We start from the raw sequence: 22,863 nt of genomic DNA, 5'->3' as shown, positions 1-22,863 counted from the left end.
TAATGGAAAACATTGCAAATCTAGTGGAGCAAAATGACCAATTCTTTGATATGAATCAAGAAAACATTAGTCAGTAGCTGTATATAAACTTGGCACTTACTGTGCTTGAAATAAAAAGTGATAATGACATTATTGCTGACTCAGCATGTGACGCTACTAGTGTCAGTGAGAATGACGGTGATGGGGAAGAAGGTTTAGTGTCTGAATCACGAGTTCCACTTGAATCAGCTGAGACCTTTGTGACGTTTTTCGAACTATAAGATGACACTTCATTCCCAGACATTATTTTACTTTGGCAAAATTAGAATGGAGATCAGAAGAAAAGATGCTGCTGGTAATGTTCACGATAATGTCACAGACTTCTTAGAAATAACATAAAAATAAGATAAGAACAAGCAGAACAGATTATTCATATTTTTCGATTAACCGTACATGTTGTTCTCTTCATTAGAAAGAGAATATGATTATGTCTCGTGACAGAAATATTGTGCGAAATGGCAATAAATTGGAAATTTATCTTTTGAAGAGGTGGAGAAGTTCAAATATCTTGGAGCAACAGTAACAAATATAAATGATACTCGGGAGGAAATTAAACACAGAATAAATATGGGAAATGCCTGTTATTATTCGGTTGAGAAGCTTTTATCATCCAGTCTGCTGTCAAAAAATCTGAAAGTTAGAATTTATAAAACAATTATATTACCGGTTGTTCTTTATGGTTGTGAAAGTTGAACTCTCACGTTGAGAGAGGAACATAGGTTAAGGGTGTTTGAGAATAAGGTTCTCAGGAAAATATTTGGGCTAAGAGGGATGAAGTTACAGGAGAATGGAGAAAGTTACACAACACAGAACTGCACGCATTGTATTCTTCACCTGACATAATTAGGAACATTAAATCCAAACATTTGAGATGGGCAGGGCATGTAGCACGTATGGGCGAATCCAGAAATGCATATAGAGTGTTAGTTGGGAGGCTGGAGGGAAAAGACCTCTAGGGAGGCCGAGACATAGATGGAAAGATAATATAAAAATGGACTTGAGGGAGGTGGGATATGATGATAGAGAATGGATTAATCTTGCTCAGAATAGGGACCGATGGTGGGCTTATGTGAGGGGGGGCAATGAACCTCCGGGTCCCTTAAAAGCCAGTACGTAAGTAAGTAGTAACCGAGGTTCTGCTATACTGTACCTTTGCCATGAAGCGATACACTGAAAAGTTGTTGTTTCTTTGTGGAAGGCTCCTTCCTGTTATAATTCTTTCTTTCGTATTTGTAGTGATATTAACTTAATGGAGTGTTTTGATTACAGCACACTCATCACTGATGGGAATGATATGCCTCAAGGGAAGTCCACAAGACCTGATGGTAGCTTATCTACAGAAAATGCTGTCAGTGGATGTGGACTTGGGCTGCACATTTACGATAAATTTTCTAGAATTAAAAACAGATTGCAGTCAAAGTGTGTCAGTCGGGCGGACAGAGGTTCATTTCAGTGTAATATTTGTGGCAGATTGTTTCAGAATGTCCACAGCCACAAAAAGCATAACCGTGCACACTTCGTGAAATTGAAATGTGATGACTGTGGGAAATGTTTCAGTCAATCAGGACATCTAAAATATCATATACGTACGCACACAGGCGAGAAACCATTCAAATGTGATTTCTGTGGGAAATGTTTCTCGCGTCCAGAAGCTTTGAAAATTCATATACGTACTCATACTGGGGAGAAGCCGTTCGAATGCGATATCTGTGGTAAACTTTTTTCTCATTCCAGGTTTCTCTCAGATCATTTGCGTATGCACACGGGTATAAAGCCATTCAAGTGTGATGTGTGTGGGAAGTGTTTTGTACGATCTGGAAATCTTACAGCCCATGCTCGTATCCATTCTGGCGAGAAGCCATTCAAATGTTCCGACTGTGGGAAATGTTTCTCACGATTGGGAACACTTAAAATACATGCTCTCACGCACACTGGCGTTAAACCGTTCAAATGCTGTGATTGTGATAGGTGTTTCTCACGATTGGGAACACTTAGAATACATGCAAGCACACACACTGGGGAGAAGCCATTCAAATGTGATGTCTGTGGCAATCATTATTCTCATTTCGCAATCCTGTCGGATCATTTGCGTACGCATACTGACATAAAGCCATTTAAGTGCGATGTGTGTGGGAAATGTTTTGTACAATCGGGAAACCTCAGAACCCATGCGCGTACCCATTCTGGTGAGAAGCCATTCAAATGTACTGACTGTGGGAAATGTTTCTCACGATCGGGAACGCTTAAAATACATACTCGCACCCACACTGGCGAGAAGCCGTTCAAATGTGAGATCTGTGGCAAACGTTATTCTCACTTCCGGACACACGCAGATCATTTGCGTACTCACACGGGTATAAAGCCATTCAAGTGTGATGTGTGTGGAAAAAGTTTTATTCAATCTGGAACATTCAAGGTACATGTTCGTACGCATTCTGGTGAAAAACCATTTGAGTGTTCGGTCTGTGGGAAATATTTCTCACGATCGGGAAGTCTAAGAATTCATGCACGTATGCACACTGGATAGAAAGTTTTCAAATGTAAAAGCTGTGATAAATATTACTTAAAGAGACAATGACAGATTATGTGGTATTTCACATCAGCAAAAATGCATTGATATATGATCAGTATTTAAAATGTTTTTAAGAATCCAGAATGCTTCTAATACATGCTTGTACACACACTGATGAGTATTAATTCTGTCTATGAAAATGTTTGAAAGACTTGCCCTTGGGCAGAACAATGAATGAATGAAAATATTTTATCGCTGTCTGTGAAACTCGCAAAATGCCGTTCAAGTACTCTATCTACTCGAAGTATTTTTTTTTTATTCCCGAGCTCCGAAAACATAACATATGCACACAGGCGAAAATGTTATCGGATTCGATATAACGTAGGAAATATTTCTTACTCTCAGGACAATTCTCTGATCGTATAGGCGAGAACTCTATACTTGGGGACATAATTTTTGAAAATAATTTTTAAGAATATTGTAATTAAAATTACAGCCCTACTGGATGTGGTGTTTTATTAACATTTACCTTTAGCTATAAAACAGGAGCATTACTTTCATCCAAATCAGTGGACATCATTAAAGATAGCATTTGTCACATATTACATATTGGCCATTGGTACAACAACATTACATACCAAGGGACATAAAAGTTCCTACCAGGAGACCACAAAATATTAGGTTATTTATAAAAAGGTAAAAACATAGTTTTAAGAAATAACAATGACATTTCAGTAACCTGAATAAAGGTATTACGTTATTTATAAAACGGTAAAAAAACATAGCTTTAAGAAATAAAATGACATTTCAGTAACCTAAATGAAGGTATGTGAATTCAACTGGAAAATGCAATTGATTTTTCTCCAATATAAGTTCCTCTAACAGGCATTGGTGTTGGCAACATACAAATATCTTCTACAGGAATAGTAAAATTTCTGCTTCCTCATTCATGATGAAATGTTCGGTTTTTTTCCATTTTCTTTAAATACTTTATTTCAAAATCGTCGTGCCCCAGGGTTGGATATATAGGGGATGAAAGGAAGAACCTGGGGTTCTTGGGTTATCTCCCTATCAATCCTATGATCGACACTACAGACCCCAAGGAACCGGATATTAGTGTTAGATTTCGGAGAAGGACAGGGTGGTTGGTGGTACACTGGTTCAAAAATAAAGCAGTCACTCTTAATATCAATGTATTATATATAAAACTATAATCAAATGTAAATCAATGATTAAATGTAAATTACCAAACTTGTTAAGTTCCTTTATGAACTTCCAGAAGTTAATAAGCTAATATATTGGGTAAATATAATGATAAAGATTATCTACCCTTTTCTCATAGTAACCATGCCTTCTTTTAGAAAAATATAAAATAATAACAAACTTTTATTATCTGGCTGTGTTAACAAACAAGTATCCACTTATAGATTGGTAGTGTAGACTTCATGGTGACGATGAACGATGGTTGTAATGATGACGCTTCCATGGGTAACCAACCAAAGAAATACCTCGCTTTAAAAGTTAAAGTCCTAAAATGTTTCTACACCCGATGAGTGATATATAAACTTTTAAGTTCTACTTATATGATGTGTTAAACTTGTAGTTTCTAAGTACAAAATTATAAAATAAATGCTATGTGTCAAAATTGATACTTAGATGTTACAACGCGTTGAGTTGAATTTTACTAAGCTGGAGAACTTTAGAGTGTATAGCACCCTTGCCTACTCTACTCCTGATTTCCTATCTCGTAAACAAAATCTTCTTGCTTGTGCCCCGCTGCAATGGTCTCTAAGCTCATCATTTTATATCATTTTCAAACACCAAAACCCGCCAAACAACGCCCTAGCGTCTGCTTTCCTATTGGGTAGAAAAATCTAAAGGAAGCGCCTACGTTTAAGAGAAAAGGTTTACAATTGGCTGGGTACTTTTACTCAAGTCGCCACAAGTTACCATATTTAGAAAATAGACAACAGGATGGGTCAAAGTTCATCTTCTGTATGGGTCAGGATGACATGGCTTCCTTTATGACTTGGTTCATCTTGTGGTCGTGAGAACGCATCTTCAATAATACCACATGGTCCGGATGATACATAGGATGGAGCTTCCTCGTTACTCCTTGTCTATCTTAGTCATAAACTTACTATTCTTTTAAATGTAATTCTACATAGGAATTTCGGTGCATGTGTGGGCCATGAGAAAGATTAAAGTATTATACTCTGGGTACACGTGTGGACCGTGAGAAAGGCTGGAGCATCAAATCGTCACTCTTCCTGGGTTTGTTTACTACTTTTGCAACAGGGTGTTGTCTACTTATTTCAGCCTTGCACCGCATTAACAAGTAATCGTCTTTTTCAGTTAACCACTTCCCTGATTAACTTGAGTTAACTCGGGTTGCTAATTTGTGTCAAAATTTATTAACCCGAGTTAACTCGTTTGAGTCCCATTTTCGCTCCTAAGGATTATATTCCGAATATATACGTTTCCATTCTTTCATTAACCTTTTCCTCACTAGATGGTTACAGAATTTAGTGATATTGCTATATCTGGTGGTGTTTTTTGTACTTCTTCCTTGCGAATAGAATTCTATGCTCATACAGTAGCGTGCAAATTAATCCGAACAACTTAATTACGTATGCAAAAACACTCAAATGGAATAAAAAAAGTATCTAAGACACACCTCAGTAATCTATGTTGCCTCCCTTGTTCCTAATAACAGCTCTGAGACGATTTGGCATGGATTCCACTAATTTCCCACAAATATTCTTCATTTCTTCATCGCGAAACCATACACCAATGAGGGCAGAAATCATCATCTCCTTTGTAGAACAATCCATGTTTTGCATTCTTCTTTTGCAAATCTACCACAAGTTCTCAATGGGGTTGATGTCGGGTGAGTTGCCTGGCCAGGGTAGTACCTGTATATTCTTCTTGTTGAAGAATTCTGTAGTTTTTCGAGACGTATGGCATGGTTCCACGTCTTGTGGGAACACACCCCTGCCATCTGGAAATGATTTTTGTAGCAGGGGTACGATTCTGGTTTCCAATAAGTGAATATATTTGTCAGAATTCATCATTCCCTTGATAGGTATTAACACTCCAGGCCCTTCATGTGTAAAACAACCCCAAAACATTACTTTAGGGAGGTATTTGGGAGATGAGCTGCTGTTACTTTTTCGGATCCTTTCCGTACGTAAGAAACACAGTGGCCATGGACCTCGAAATGAGACTCATCGGAAAAAAGTACATTCTTCCAGTCATTCACTGTCCAGTGTTGATGTAATTTTGCCCACATTAAGCGTTTTTTGCACATAACAGGGGTTAGCAGTTGCTTCTTAATAGGCTTACGAGCCCTTTGTCCAGCTTCCAAAAGCCTACACCGCACTGTTGTGACGTGAATATTCGCCCCAGTGGTAGCCATTAACTCGCGGGTTAAGTCGACAGCAGTTAGTCTAGGATTTGATTTACTTTTCCTGACAATTAAAACGATCATCTACAGGTGAAGCCTTCCTTTTCCGACCACAGTTTCCTTTTTTCTGGGGTGTGATGGATCCAGTCTCCCTGTATCGTTTTATGATCGAATTAACAGTAGCCAAACCGATGTGACATTCTGCAGCAATTTGCCTCTGTATCATAGAAGAATGCTCTGCTAATGTTATAATTTTAGACCGTTTTCGTGGAGTTGTATCCATTTGTGAAGACGACAGAATGTACACAGGATTGCAGTATTAAGTCTTCAACACAACTGAAATGCTTATAAGTACAAAACGACAGGCAAAATGTCACATAGTATAAAAAAAATAATGACAGACCTTCAACAATGGAATTACACGTACTACAGATGTCAACTAAAGCGGTATGAGCAGCTGTGAGGCCAACAATGACAGAAAATGTAAAAATATGTCGTGTTCGGATTAATTTGCACGCTACTGTATAGCATTCACACACAGTAGTGAGTAGATGCTGGTTAGTTTTGGCGGTTTCTGTTTGTGTTTAGTGTTTTTTGTGCTGTTTTGTGTAAAGATGGACAAGTTAGTGATTCCGAAACTTTTGATCAGGAATATATTCCTGTAGAAGATTAGAAAATGAAACATCGGTATCACAAGATGAAGTTATAGACCAACAAACAATTTCAGATCAGTTGATGTCGCATTTTTCGACAGTGGTTTGAATAGAAGATATCTGGCACCATTTCTTTTGCACCTCCGAGATTCCCATTCCCTGAAATTTTAACAATGCTTCTGATAACGATAATTCTCAATTTTTAAAATTATTCTTTAATAATGACCTCATCAACATTATATTCGAGGAGACGATTCGGCATGCTAATAAGTGTTCACAGAATGCTGAAAATAATTCGTGGCGGCCTACTACAGACTCTGATGGCTGATGAATTGTATATGTTCTTAAAATGATTACTAGTCTGTGTAGCTCTACTGATGAATTGTATATAGACCTACTGTAAATTGAATGGTAATATGTATAGCTCAACTGATGAATTGTTTATGATTATAAATTGAATTAATCTACTTGATATTAATTGCACAAATTTGTATAGCTTAATGAAAGTATGCTACTTTGTATTGTATATATTTGTATAGTTTTGGCCGATGAATTGTATATGCTTTAAATTGAATAGTACTCTATATAGCTCTACTGATAAATTGTTTGTGTTTGTAATTTGAAGTAGTTTGCATGATATGTATTATCAATTTCTGTATATCACAACTGGTTGAATTGTTTATGCCTTAAATTTAATTAAATTGTTTTGTATTATAATATAGTTCAACTTATGAATGATCGTTTGCGTTTGTAAATTTAATAATCTGATTGGCTATGTATTGTATACTTTTAGTAGAGCCATCGATGTAGCTCAGTCGACAGACTCGCTGGCTGCTGATCCGGAGCTGCGTTCGGGCTTGGGTTGGATCCCCCTTTGGACTTTGGTTTCTTCGGAGGTTTTCCCCAGCCGTGGGACTGAAGCCGGATGGTCTATGGCGAGTCCTTGGCATCAACCCCTTTGATTTGATTACCCCCTTTGATTTGATTACCTGGTTGGGTTTTTCCGAGGTTTCCCCCACCGAAAAGGCAAATGCCGGGTAATATTTTGGCGAATCCTCGGACCTCATCTCATCTCACTACATCTCGCCAAAATGTAAAAAAAATGTAAAAAAATTGTAAAAATTGTAGAAAATTAGGCCTACTAAATTGTAAAACTATAAAAATTTGTAAAAATTGTAATTGTAATATTGTAAAATGTTGACATGTTCCACATCTTAAAGCTTCATTGCTCATGTAAGATCTATGGAATAAAATAAATGAATGAAAAGAATGAATGAATGAATGACTCTGAAATACATGTACTTTTGGGCATAGTGATACTGCAGAACATTATTCACAAACCTGAAGAACAGATGTACTGGTACAAATATTCAATGACTGCTACACCATTCTTCCCAAAATGCTCTCATATAGGAGAGCAGATACTACTGTCCGGAATGCAATGTGCCACTGTGTGTAATACCCTGCTTTCGAGTCTATCACATGACAAGCAACATTTAACGCCTTGATAACAGCACTGGTATTGTACCTCATAAATTAATCCATAAAAAAACATAAGTTGGTAAATAGTTCAGGAGAAAATCAAAGTGGAACAACTACCAGAGCTGGAATCAAGGTGCACGAGATAACTCGGGATAATAATTCAGGTATGAATGTATGTCTATTTCATAGTGATTTTTTAGGTATGTAAGAAAATTAGTGATGTACAGTGATTCTGCAATATTAAATGACCTCTTTACGAAAATAAAAAAAATATGACACTTTTTTTCACGAAACTGGTAAAATATATAGTAAGGGAAGAGGTTAAACAAACCTCAGATCTTTGTAATTCATCTTCTTGCAGCTCTTCTAAATTTATAGCAACGAAGTCATTAGTTATGAAGTCTTTCTCACTGCTGCTACTGTAATCTTAAAAAAGGGTTCTCACTGTTCGTCCTTATCTCTCACTTCCTTCATTTGTATTTGTTTTGATATTGGTATTCTTTCGATTCTGTATTTCCTCCTTCATGATTGTATTAGTTAATACATCAGACCTGCTACTGCTTTAGGAAATGGGTGAATCATTTCTGGCGTGACTGGTGGTGGAGTTTCTGGTGGCTGAAAGTATCTGGTTCTTCGACTTCCTTTATGGGAAAGATGTAGAATTTCCATTGACTTCAGGAAGTGTGTGATTAGTCACAAATGAAGGAAGGGAATCTACTTGTATGTCATCGAAAACAATCTTGTTCAGTGGGACAATTTCTATTACTTCGAATTTTGTTTCTATAGTTTTTGGTGTAATTTCGGATCTATAAGCTTTTCCCGCAATTTCACAAACATCATTATATCGCTGTAGGTTCTCCGGCCTTGCTAGGGGCATTCATCCAGTCATTCGTTTTCTTGTGGTAGTAGCTCTTCAAATGATCCAAAAACAGATCTAACAAGAGGCTGCATCTTGTAGCTGGAATGTGAAAGTAGAGTCACAAGGACAATACCATTATTATTGCCATTATTTATGACATTGAATGAAATATGGGACTCATGGTTGTCAAAAATTAGAGTTTGTGGTTCATCTCGGGTAGGTTTTGCATGTTTGATAAAATGTTCAATAAACTGGTAAAAAAAGGCTTCATTTGACTTGGGATAGCTGCTCTTAGTGAGCCAGGAGTTGCTCCTTGACACACGTGCTGTTTCAGGTGGACTCTAAGGAATACTGCACAAATGATGGCCACATTTTCTCCTTGCTCACCTGATGTCATGCTATCAATCTACTTGGCACCTGTTTCAGCATGGATTTGGGGAGGAGTGGAATATGAACAGTAGGACATCCATTTTCATTTACATTCCACACGTGCTCTTGTTGGAAAGTTACCACGATTCAAAATATTCGTGTAGTTTTAAAACAATTTCCCAACAGTATTCTTATTTAAATGTCATTGAAGGAACCAAGCTTGTAGTGTGAGGTTTTTGTAATGATAGCTGAGAATGATGTAGGAGAAACATTCGCAGCCCACTGTCTCCGGGAATTATATTTTCTTCCCATTGCAGTACAACCTTCTGATTGCTATGAGCATAACCATAAGCAAGTTTCCTTGTCTGGTAAATTGTGAAACCATATTGCACATAAGCAGCTTGCTTCAAGTACTGAACTAAATCATTTTTTCTTTTCATTCGAAAATACCCTTTTGACGTCAAAATTAATCTTGTAGGTAAACTCTTTGTTGGAGGAATCAGTTCATGCTTTACAAACTAAGCGTGCTATGGCAGATTTTGAAATCATCTACTTGTCACCAGCTTCCCTCACTGCTGCTTCCATTTTATCTTCCTCCAGTGGTGGTCTCTTGACTCCAGTTTTACTACATATAGTTTTTATCTAAGAAAAGCAATTCAGTAAATAAACTACAAGGAGGAGGAAACTATGTACCAAAGAACATAATAATGTACCAAGAGACGTCTTTCTGCTCATTTTATGCACTTTAAAAAAAAAGTGCTCATATTTTAGGTTATTTATGTACTGTACATAGAACTAAACACAGTAACTCATGTTAAAACACATTATGTACATCAAATATGTATGTTCAGAAACATTTTTTTTGGAATATTGTCTGTAAAATAATCATTTTCTTCTACACTATAAAAATTACAACTGGCAGCAAAAAACAGAAAATTTGTTTTTAAGTACTCAACATAGAACCATTTCCAATATACGCATAATTGGAGGGAAAGTTCACTACTGCCAACGTAATATCGGAGTCTACAGTCTCTGACTTCACTTGTTTACATAATTTAAAATTCTCCTCGTACTTATGTCCCTAGGTACGGCACACTCCCCAATGTACCAACATTGCCAACAAGCCATTCATGTATAGTATAAAATAGTCAAAATCCATGCCCTTAAAGCACATTGTTTGGGAAGCTGTTTTAATGCAAAGTCAATGAGAAATCTCTCTGAGTCATGATATGTGAGAATTACTATCATTTAAAGAAGTCACTAACAAGACGGAAGAATAAATAATTATTGTTCTCAACACACTTCTTGTTCACTGCTGTGGAGTAATGGTTAGTATGTCTGACTGCAAAATGGGCAGGCACGGGTTCAAATCCTGGAACCTGTTGCATATAGCTAAAATTACAATTTCTTCTTCTATGGCATCACAGTTCGGGATCGAACTTTAGCCTTCTTAATCATCTGCCTCCATATAACCCTATCCTTTGCGGCTGATATCCACCACCTGGTTTTAAGGAACGTGTTGGCATCCTTTGCCACTGCATCAATCCAGGGATCCCTGAGTCTTCCAATAGGCTTTCTAACTTCGACTTTACTGATTAGTGTTTTCTTGGGTATTTGGTTGTCTCCCATCCTAATTATGTGTCCTGCCCATTGTCTTTGTAGTCGGATGGTAGTGACTAAGTCGTTATATAGTCTACCGTCAACTGGGGATACTTGGGACAATATTTTTTTAAAGGTATTATATTATCTACTGTCCCATGCCGTGGCGTCGCGGTCTAAGGCATCCTGCCTAGGACTCACGTTACGGAATGCGCGCTGGTTCGAATCCTCATGGGGGAAGAAATTTTCTCATGAAATTTCGGTCAGTGTGTGGGACCAGTGCCCACCCAGCATCGTGATGCACTTGGGGAGCTACGATAGGTAGCGAAATCTGGTTGCAAATGCCAGCTATGATGGCTGGGGGGGATCATCGTGCTAACCACACGATACCTCCATTCTGGTTGGATGATCGTCCACCTCTGCTTCGGCATGTGGGCGTGAGGCCAGCAGCCGGCTGGTCGGTCTAGGTCCTCCACGGGCTGTAGCGCCACGGATTATTATATTATCTACTGCATTTGTTATTTCAAACAATCACAGTTTTCTCCCTTCCAGTAAGTATTAATACTACCAATTGGTGGCAGAATATTATGGTGAAATACTGTATATCAATTAAGGATAAATATAATACTTTATAGATGTCCCAAGTTACAAGTTACAACATTTATTGTCCCAAGTTTCACTATTTTAGTGTAATGTGGGACATTATATGCATTTTAAAATAATTATAAATTATTTTACACTCTTTGTTATAATTATTTGATTCTGTAATATTACACAATAAGGAAGAATTTCAAATGAGAAGCATAATATGAAGAAATGCATAATGTTCTGAAATAATTAACAGTCAGACACACTAAAAGAAATGCCTGCCCTATTGTATGGACTTAGGAGTAATTTTTTTCATAATTTGGGGAAGAATCACAACTGAAACATCATCTTCGTCCGGAAACACAAAGATATTCTTGTCTCCCTTGTAGTTCCTCATGAACTTGCACTGATAATTCCCATGATAAATTGATAACATTGTTGCTATAAATTGTTTTTCAGTTTCTTTCTTAGTGCCTTCATTGTAGACAAATTTTACACCAATAAAATCACCAACTTGAATTTGTAGAGCTTCTGTTTGATTGTCTTCCTTTTGAACTGATTCATTACTGACGCTTGCTTCATTACACTCATCATCATCTACCAGGAATGTCAGGTCGTTGTCAGAGGAGGAATCATGTACTGAGTACACATCATCTTCTGATGAGGATTCAGGTTCCATTTTCCTTTCCTTTCAGGGGCAGCGACCAGTATGTTGTGGAAATTTTAGTTTCTTCTTTTATTTTTCTGTCTTCACGTGTTCTTTTAGGATGTCTGATGTCACACTGGTACGTGGAGAGATATTTAACTTTTGTCTTCTTTTCTGCTTCGTTGTTTCAGTCATTCTTGACTTTTTCAAGAATTCCTCGAACGTCTCAGACCATGTGGTTTCATCGGCATTTGTGGTTGGAATTCGTTTCAGTACTGTTGTGCATCCACAGGATAGATTCCACTAGCCTTGAAACCACTTATCAAATTTGGAGCAATGTTGGATCAAGTAGTGCAAGATACCTCTTCAGGAGACGTGGGAAAGTGTCTTTTGGAATTGAACCATAGTTCTTTCCCTTCCATTCCTCCAACACTTCCCTCCATTTCACTTTCAGGGGTCTGAAAAATGCAACGTCTAGTGGTTGGCAAAGATGAGTTGCATTAGGTGGCAACAGCACAAATCTAATGTTATTCTTTTCACATGTTTCAATTACATTAATTGAAATGTGACTGGCCAAATTGTCACCTATAATAACCTTCGGATGATTGCCTAATCTCCAACAGTAAGGAAGGACTGTTCTAAAGAACCAGTCTTCGAACATTTGGCCTTCAAACCACCCAGATTTCGAACAATTGAAGCGGGTTCCTGATGGTCCTCCCTCTATCCAGGTGTGATATAATTGCTCCGATCTGTATACTACATATGGAGATAGACAATGGCCAGAGGCTGTACCAGCAAACATGACAGAGGTGCTGGATTTCGTGCCATCCATCAATCTTTCTGGATGTTTACAGTTTTTTCTCAAATTACTTTCTTTTTTCCAGGTTCATCGCACATATTAGTCTCATCATAATTAATAATACCTTCTGGTGGTACGCCCTGAAGAGAGATATTTAGTCCTTCAAAATATTTCTTTAGTGTCTCTTCATCCACTGCCGCTCTCGTTCTCTTAATATTTTCACTGAGGCGTACTTTCACTTCATCCTTGTGACGATTCAAAACTGACTTTACCCAGTCAATTCCAGGCATATTATCCTTGAATCTACTCTCTTTCAATTCCTTTTTGTCCAAATATTTCTTCACAATGAATCGTATATCGATATCGGTTATAGGAAATCCCCAATTGCCAGATATTTTAAGTCCTTCAACTATGCAGCGTTCATCAGCAGGCTTAGAAACAGGTAGACGTCCAAAATTATTCATGTTTTTGCCTTTTACCTTTCTGCTTATTGTGCTCTTTGGAACCCCATACTTCTCTGCCGCTTTCCGCAGACTTAATTCCTTCTTCTTCACATCATCTATGGCTTTTTCTAGGTTTTCTTTGGAGAAATCAGAGTATGATCTGCTGCCATACTTCTTATTATGCTTTCTAGCCATTTTATCAACTGCAATGAAAATTAATACAAATTTTAGACGCAAGTAATTGTTAAAAACCATGTTATAAAAACAACAGGTTACTTGGGACAATGTCCCAAGTTAGCCCATTCATGACCATTCTTAAGACACTATGGATCACGTTTTTTAGGTTACTTGTATGCTGTAGTACCTACGTGGCTGTGCTTCAGTAAAAGTGAGGTTATAACTCGGATCGGCTTTAACAGTGTAGGATTTATAAGCAAGGTTATATTATGTAAAATTAATGTCAAATTAACGTCATTTGCGATATATAAAATATATTCATACTTACCAGTCTAGAAATGACAATTCTTTTCACTTAATAAGAGCAAGTCTTGAGTAACATGTAAATACACAGAAACCAGCCAAATTGAAGTAACAGTGTTCCCAGGAAGATAGAAATTAAATATATCGCAACTGTCCCAAGTTCACTCCCGTGCCCCAAGTATCCCCAGTTGACGGTATATAATTCATTATTATATCATATTCTCCAAATCCGATTATCTTGGACAGAGCCATAAATTCTCCTTGAGATTTTTCTTTCGACGGTGTTGATTATATTGGCAGCTCGTTTATTTAGAGTCCAGGTTTCCCTGCCATATCTTATTACTGGCTTAATCATAACTTTATATAATGTGATTTTAGATTGTCAGTGGATATACCTTGTTTTAAATATAGATGTCAGTGAAGCATATTTCTTTTTTGGCAGCATGTATCTTTTTTCTTTATTTCATTTATTTCTTCATTGTCTTCAGTTAACCAGCATCCTAAATATTTAAATTGATTGGTTATTTCTATATTTTGGGATCCAATTTCAAACTGTTCATGTTTTCTTATTTTGTATTCCAACGTTGTAGGTATTTCCTAATCATATATTCCAGCACTAGGTTAAACAGTGTGGGTGCCAGCCAAGGCCCTACACCGATAGTTGCGCAGACCGTATAGGTCTGACCAAATAGAACGTTGCGCGTGCGGCCATTACTGTGGCAGCCTAAGCTAGCAGGCAATATGTTTATAGCTACAAATGTCACATATACAAGTATTCGGACCCTTAATAATACGCAGCAATATAATAAACTGTCAAATTATTGTATCCTTACTATATTAAAATAATTAATAACTACACAAAACGATTGATAAAACCAATACAACTGGATTACATTGCATTTATAAAGTTTCATACGAAGGCCTACCTGCTGCAGTTGAAGAAATAAAGTACAGTACATAATCTGTAATTATATTATTCTTGTCGAATCTAGCAATCCTCTTGATATTCACATATTAAATACTGTACGAGCGTTAATGTGACGAACAAAGTGACATCAAAAACGGACAGGAGTCAATGTTCTGTGAAGAAAATTACTGGATTACTGTTTATCTTCGAAAAATGTCGGAAGTGTATTCTGTTGAGTACAGCTAATTCACTCACTCTTACTTCAGAATATATTAAATTGGAATTCCAATAATAATAATAATAATAATAATAATAATAATAATAATAATAATAATAATAATAATAATAATAATAATAATAATAAATTATAAAATAAATTATTATTATTATTATTATTATTATTATTATTATTATTATTATTAATATTATTATTATTTATTACTTACATCATAAAAAATATCTTACCTACTGATTCATAAACAAGATGGACTTAGTTAAATGCTGTCTAACAACTTTCTTGTGCAGGCTCACATTATAACTCTTTGCAGTATGATGACATCTAATCTTGATGTAGATGTCAATGGTCAACTTAACTATTCTCAAGATATGATTTTCTGGAAACTCGTTTTCTAATGCATGGTCATGTAGATGCAAAAACATGTTGGACACATTGAGGTGTTTCATTACCTCCTTTCTTACAATACAAGACACTGGGCCTTTTGGTGGTACACCATTGTTCTGCTTCAGCAACAGTCTAATTGTAGATTCACACAGCCTACATACCCTTACTATATCATCAGATGGAATCACAAGACCTCCATTATTTTTTCTCTGCAAAAATGTCAAATTACTGCCGGAGTTGTCTCCATAGAGAGATTCTTCACATTTGTCACAGAGCATCTTTTTACTTATTTGTTTCACAACAAACCCTGCAATATAAACTACCACATTTTCTGAATATTCAGATATTTGACAAGATGAAAAGAAAAGTGGACTATATACATCATCTACATTGGGACTTTCCATTGTATCCAAACGTCTCTGATTTTTCAAAACATTGGGGATCATGTATCGGCTGAAATTTTTTTATGTCCCAGGACAACAACTTTGTGAAAACAAGTTTCTGTGCAATTGCCTGTGCGTTTACATTTCACTTCATTAGCAACTAATAAGTTCTTGTAGGCTGCCTTGAACTGCTGGGAAGATGGGTTATTGTTATATCCTAGTCTGCTCCTAATCATATTGAAAAAAAGTTCAATGTGATCTTGGCTAAACTTGTATGTTGCAAGATAATTCAACTTTTCTGACTCAATCAGTTCATAAAAAATATTCCTTATCCCCCTACACAGAGACAAGAAGCCAATGATAGCCATCTTCCTAGGTGTCTGATAAATAGGTCTGTCATCACTATTTTTAAGGCCAAGCAAATATGATTCAGCATAGTCTAAGAAATTCAACAATACATTCTTGTTTACTTTAGAAAATACACTTTTGTAACCCTTTGCAAGTGGGTTCTTTGAATTAAAAACATCAAAGAGCTTATCAAGAAACAAACAGAACTCAGCAGTTGCTTCTGCACCCTCAAATTCTTTAAGTTTTATATCACAACACAAAAACAACAATGCATTTCCAACAGAAGAACTTAAAACTTGTGCTGCTAAACTGACTTTCATTTTCTGTTGTTTGTATTGAATGTGGTGCTTTGTAATTTTGTTGGCCAGGACTAATGATTCAGTATTCTGAATTTCTTCAAGTGCCTGTATGTACTTCCAGTCAATGATTCTGTTGTTATGATCTTTCAGAATTTTCATATCCCCAAATAAATTTCTCATTAATTTCAGCATGTGACAGGCATCGAACATAATCTGTATATCATGGTCTCCTATACTAAATGCTGTATTTAGCTCCTCAGCACTGAAATTGCAACCTAATTTATTACCCATGACTACGTTACTGGACAGACCGTCGCATGTGACAGATACAACATTTACTTCAATAGCTTGTAAGCGGCTTATACATTCACTGATTATGTTGCCTTTTACATCAGCTGACATTCCATTGATTAAGAAGTAAGCGACTGGAATCTTCCAGGAAGCATTTATAGCAACTACCATAATAACAACTACTTCTTTGGCTTCCTCCATTTCGCTCAGACATATACCATCACCTAAATCCACATATCCCGTGAATGAATTGCCATCCCACTCAATTGCTTTTTTTATGGACATTTCGTCAAATGTTACACTGGCATAAATAGGATATCTTGAAAGTGATACACGTTTCTCTAATGCCAGGAAAGCTTCAGGAGTGAACCCAGGACTTCCATCAACTGAATTACGCCACTTTCTTATGATATTTACATGTGGCAAAGACATATTCAGACACTTCCTAAGGTACTGATATGCACTCGGTGAATAAAAATGCATTGTAAGAGCAAATTTTTTAAAACTGTCTGGGTACTCTGAATTAGGGGATATTGTAGCTCTCTGTATCAAATCAAGCATCAGATCTGAAAAATTGTTGTTTACAATATCATGCAAATTTTCATTAATCAGGCTTTTTTCCTTCAGTTCTTTCGTCAAGCTTTTTAAGTTAGATATTATAATTGCATTTCTGTCACATTTTCGTTTACAAGCTAGGTTTTCTTTTTTCAAACTTCTAATCCGTTCATTCTTTTTCTGTAATTCGTCTTCTATTAATCTCAATCTTTTCTTCGAACTGAGTGTATAATTGTGTTCCGAACTAATATTATCAGGGGCGTGTGAACATTTGGCGATAGCAGTTACATTATCTGGTTCTGAGAATTCAGTACTTCTATTCAAAATCCTCCTGGGTGGTTTTTCGACCTAGAAAATAATATTTTACCATGAAGACACGATATGCTATCAAATACTTTTAATGGTTGTAGTTCAAGTCAATGATAATTAGGCTTATGTAAAGTGATCTTGTTTAAACAACGAACCTACCTTCATAAGATGTTTTGGAAAGTTAAAGAGAGATGGAACTGCATCATCTTTCAAAGTTTTTTTTAAATGCGATTTCCAGAAGCAATCTTCTGTGAAATGTTCTGAACACAGTTTATGATACTTTGTTGGAATAAAATTATCTCTTTTAATGACAGACAGCCATCGCGACAGTAGTTCTGCTTTTTTGAGAGGAAAGCTGGAAATAACACGTATTTCATTATTATAATACTCTAAGTGTCATATTTAAAAATAATTACTACCAATATGTTCGTCGAAATAGTTTTAATGTTAAATTATTTGTCTTGCCATACGCTGATAGAATAATTCAATCTATATGGAAGTGCTGTTTACTGCCTGCATTAATTCAATGTTAAACTATTATATACAATTAAATATTGATATTTACCTATGAAAAGTGATACTGGAGTCTTTCTTGAAGCGATTTGTGCAGTTAAAAGCCGCACAAGAATGCACCATTATGATATATTAATCAAATAAACACTGGATACACTCGAAATCACTATCACACCCACGTGCTAAATGCCACAAGTTGCCACAATAATGACGATGCGCGAAGGGTTTCAATTTTTTACAGCACAGCAGCGCTCGCTGTGCATCTAGGTAAGTAACTACAACGTCATTGGTGCCAGCCCGTCTCCCTGATTTAACCCTTGTGTGACATTGAAGGACTCTATCATGCCTGTTTGTAGTTTAACTTTAGCTGTTGTCTCTATCATGGTTAATCTTGTTAGTTGTAGTTGTAAGGGAGTAGAGACACCTTTATAAGTAAAAAAATAGCAATTTTCAGTTTATTTTTTATTTTATTTATTAATGTTTTTGTTCAAGTATGAACTTTTATCTTCATATCAGTGAAAGAATTTCTTATACAGAGAGAGTCAGAAATACTGTGGTCAGAACTTTCTCCGCAGTGGTAGGCACACTTATATCCTGGTGTAGGTTGGTATTTCTCCCTTGCCTTAGGGGGTAGCCACGCAAACAATACCGGCGCGTCCTCCGCAAGGTTATAAACACAACCACCCTTCAGTCAGTGTATTGCAGCCAGCAAGTGCATACATTCCGTGAAATGTTTTCAGTTGAAGAACGAGCTTTTATAGTGGAATATGTGTTTCGAGAAGGTGACAAATACAGTGAAAAAGTGAAACAAATTTAGAGAACGTTTCCCAAACTCTAATTTACCTCATCGGGATACAGTGCGCGATCTGGTAAATAAATTTTGGCAGACAGATTCCGTGCAAGATGCTCCATGGTGTGGGAGACCCACAGTTTTAACGGAAGACAAACTGTTAGATATTTCTGATCGAATGCTAAAAAGCCCTAACAAATTGGTTACAAAATTGGCACAGTAAACTGACATATCCTATTCCTGTGTGCGTAGAGCATTGAAGAATGAACTAGGATTACGGCCGTACAAGGTACTGTATCGGTAGTGCATGAACTAAAACCCACAGATAATGAGAAAAGACTAAATTATTGTGTTTGGTTTCAAAGATTTATTCGTCGTCATGGTGTTGACGTGTTAGACAGGACATTCTTTACAGACGAAGCTTGGTTTCATCTTTCAGGTTACGTAAATTCCCAGAATACACGGATCTGGTCCTGCGAAAGCCCTTATGCACTACATGAAACACCATTGCACTCCCAGAAAATTGGGGTATGGTGTGCCATATCACGAGCACGCATTATAGGATCATTTTTTTTAACGACAAAGTAAACTCTGAAGTTTATTGCTCAGATATATTGTTTCCGTTTATTGGGCAATTATGATGGTACCACAGCTCATACATCTATCCGATCTATGCAATTGTTAGAAGAGGTTTTCGGTGAAAGAATAATTTTACAAGGATTGTGGCCGCCGAGATCCCTCGATCTAACACCTCCTGATTATTTCTTTTGGGGAGCAGCTATATCTAAAGTGTACCAGACCAATCCTACCACGATCGATGAATTAAAATATGCAATAACAGATTTTTTTTTCAATTCAGTGAGTCAAGAAACTTTGATTAAGGTTTTTGAAAGTAAGGTGAAGCGGGTAGATCTATGTCTTCAGGAAAGTGGACGACATTTTCAACATCTTCTATAGAGTAAGTAAGTGTTTTGGAATTTCAATATTATTTATTTATTATTGCCATATTTAGGATTTGTCGCACCCCACTATCTCCTGGCCTAGTTGTCTGATAAGTGGTGCCTTATTGGTATCACTTGTGAGGTTCAAACTTGTCTTCGGACAACATTCATTCTCCGTACTTAGCGCGCTCTCGTTATTCCACTAGCGCTGCCAGTGGTACCACTCCATTGTCCATTCTCCGTATGCTCTCACTTATTCCATTAGTGCGGAGAAAGTTCTGACTCACTCTGTATAACTGCAGTGTAGCCCTAGATATGCCCATAAATGTATATTGATGTCATCCACCCTGTCCCTTTAAATTGTGACTTGCCACAACCACCAAACATCTCGCTGAAAATGTTGAGTTAATTTTGTTGTATTTGAATTTAGCGCAGTAAATCTCTTTCCTTGACGTGTATGCTGAATTTCTCATACATTCTGAGGAACAGGAAGTTATGTACGGCATTGTTTTATGTTTTCTTCTTGGCTTGGTTGTTTTGTTTCATTCGTGTTTATGTTTTGAAGTAGATGGTTGTAGTGTATACACGTGTCTCTTGTAAATACGTGTTTTCAGATTTTTTTTAAAAATGGGTAAACGTAAAGCAGTGTATAAAACTAAGACCCGAAAATTTCGTGATAATAAGTATGTAAGTGCTAAAAGTGGAAATGAACAAACACGTGGTGAATCCAACCTAACCAGTGCTTCAGCTAAGAATTTGTATGATGACTCTTATGTTAACAGCAGTGTATATAGTGATGTAAATTTCTTATTTAATGTAAATATAATGTTCAGAGAACTAGAGAGGTGTCTATAAATCTCTTTCCTTGACGTGTATGCTGAATTTCTCATACATTCTGAGGAACAGGAAGTTATGTACGGCATTGTTTTATGTTTTCTTCTTGGCTTGGTTGTTTTGTTTCATTCGTGTTTATGTTTTGAAGTAGATGGTTGTAGTGTATACACGTGTCTCTTGTAAATACGTGTTTTCAGATTTTTTTAAAAATGGGTAAACGTAAAGCAGTGTATAAAACTAAGACCCGAAAATTTCGTGATAATAAGTATGTAAGTGCTAAAAGTGGAAATGAACAAACACGTGGTGAATCCAACCTAACCAGTGCTTCAGCTAAGAATTTGTATGATGACTCTTATGTTAACAGCAGTGTATATAGTGATGTAAATTTCTTATTTAATGTAAATATAATGTTCAGAGAACTAGAGAGGTGTCTATGGTTCCAGTGTAAATATTAACGTACATAATATAGTAGGTCTAGGTTGTAAGGTTAGAATAGTTTGTAAAATGTGTGGTGTTATAGGATCGTTTGACAACTGTTACAAATTAGGACAAAATAATAATAGTGTAAATAGAAGAATTATATATGCAATGAGGTGCATTGCTCAGGGCTTAGCAAGCATAAAGGTGTTCTGTGCACTTATGAATTTGTCACCACCTGTAGAAAAGACTACATATAATATGATAAATCAGAGAATTCTGGATGCAACAAGTGCAGTGGCTAAACAAGAAGCGGATGTAATCTGTTCAATTCCGAATCATCTGTGTTTTCCTACACTTTCCTAATGGCATATTCTAGAGCTAAGCTAAAAAAAGAAGGTGATAGTGCATCTCTTTGTTTTAGCCCAAAGTGACTTGAAAAAGCCTCAGGCGAAATTGACCTATACGGACCCTGCTGTGCATTTCACTGAGACACATTTTACTTACTTACAACTGGATTTTAAGGAACCCACAGGTCCATTGCCGCCTACACATAAGCCCGCCATTGGTCTCTATCCTGTGAAAGACTAATCCAGTCTCTTTCATCATATCTCACCTCCCTTAAATCCATTTTAATATTATCCTCCCATCTATGTCTTGGCCTCCCTAAAGGTCTTTTTCACTCCAGCCTTCCAACTAACACTCTATATGGGTTTCTGGATTCGCCGATACGTGCTACGTGCCCTGCCCAACTCAAACATCTGGATTTAGTGTTCCTAATTAGGCCTATACCAGATGAAGAATACAATGTGTGCAGTTCTGCATTGTGTAACTTTCTCCATTCTCCTGTAACTTCATCACTCTTAGCCCCAAATATTTTCCTAGGCACCTTATTCTCAAACACCCTTAACTTCTGTTTCTCACTCAAAATGAGAGTCCAAGTTTCACAACCAGGAATATAAGGCAAATTATTTATATTTCAAAATTTCAAATCGTCAAACTGAAATACCAGTACTCTCCCATTTTTAAGTAATTTCAAATGAAAATGAAGTTCACTGAAACAGGAAAAATGAGCCATTTGTGTAGTTAAATTCATGGTTTAAAAAAATAGATAAAAAGATTTAGGGTGCTTGTATACGACCAAATTTTTCTTCCAATTCAATACTTTACAAGAAAACTTAGACTGATCTATACTGGAAAAAAATATATATATATATTATTGGGTTATTTTACGATGCTGTATCAACATCTAGGTTATTTAGCGTCTGAATGATATGAAGGTGATAATGCCGGTGAAATGAGTCCGGGGTCCAGCACCGAAAGTTACCCAGCATTTGCTCGTATTGGGTTGAGGGAAAACCCCGGAAAAAACCTCAACCAGATAACTTGTCCCGACCGGGATTCGAACCCGCGCCACCTGGTTTCGCAGCCAGACGCGCTGACCGTTACTCCACAGGTGTGGACTATATATATATATATATATATATATATATATATATATATATATAATATATAATATATATCAAAGACTATTTCACACTGCTAAAAATTTGACAAGATTTTAACACATATACTTCAAGTTAAAAAAGAAGAAGGGTAATATCTTCTTCAACCTATTTTACAGATTTTGTTGTTGTTTGAGGCATCAGGAGTAGTAAATTTTAAGTCTGTGTAGTGATGATTAGAATTTCTTCCTAAACAGGTAGCTGGACAACCATGAAATTCAATTTGAAAATATGTGATGATGCTTATTCCATCTTGCAATGCACGTTAGAAACG

At 36.5% G+C, this 22,863-nt stretch overlaps 1 protein-coding gene across 5 annotated transcripts in view; it reads left to right on the top strand.

Moving 5' to 3' along the window:
- Window positions 1-22,863, top strand: part of LOC138701428 (zinc finger protein ZFP2-like) — a 202,605-nt gene that overhangs the window by 144,197 nt on the left and 35,545 nt on the right. For 3 of the 5 annotated variants that reach the window (XM_069828296.1, XM_069828297.1, XM_069828298.1), the window contains one exon: window positions 1,309-7,397. The exons of 1 other annotated variant lie outside the window; for it this stretch is intronic. Coding sequence is in view for 3 of the 4 variants with exons in the window: in XM_069828297.1 (XP_069684398.1) it covers window positions 1,309-2,566 (1,258 nt within the window). In the remaining variant the exon portion in view is untranslated. One more of the 5 variants, XM_069828301.1, reaches the window with a different exon arrangement.

This window comes from Periplaneta americana, chromosome 6 (genome assembly GCF_040183065.1).
Source record: "Periplaneta americana isolate PAMFEO1 chromosome 6, P.americana_PAMFEO1_priV1, whole genome shotgun sequence".
NCBI classification, from domain to species: Eukaryota; Metazoa; Arthropoda; class Insecta; order Blattodea; family Blattidae; genus Periplaneta; species Periplaneta americana.
This window is presented reverse-complemented; position numbering and strand designations above follow the sequence as displayed.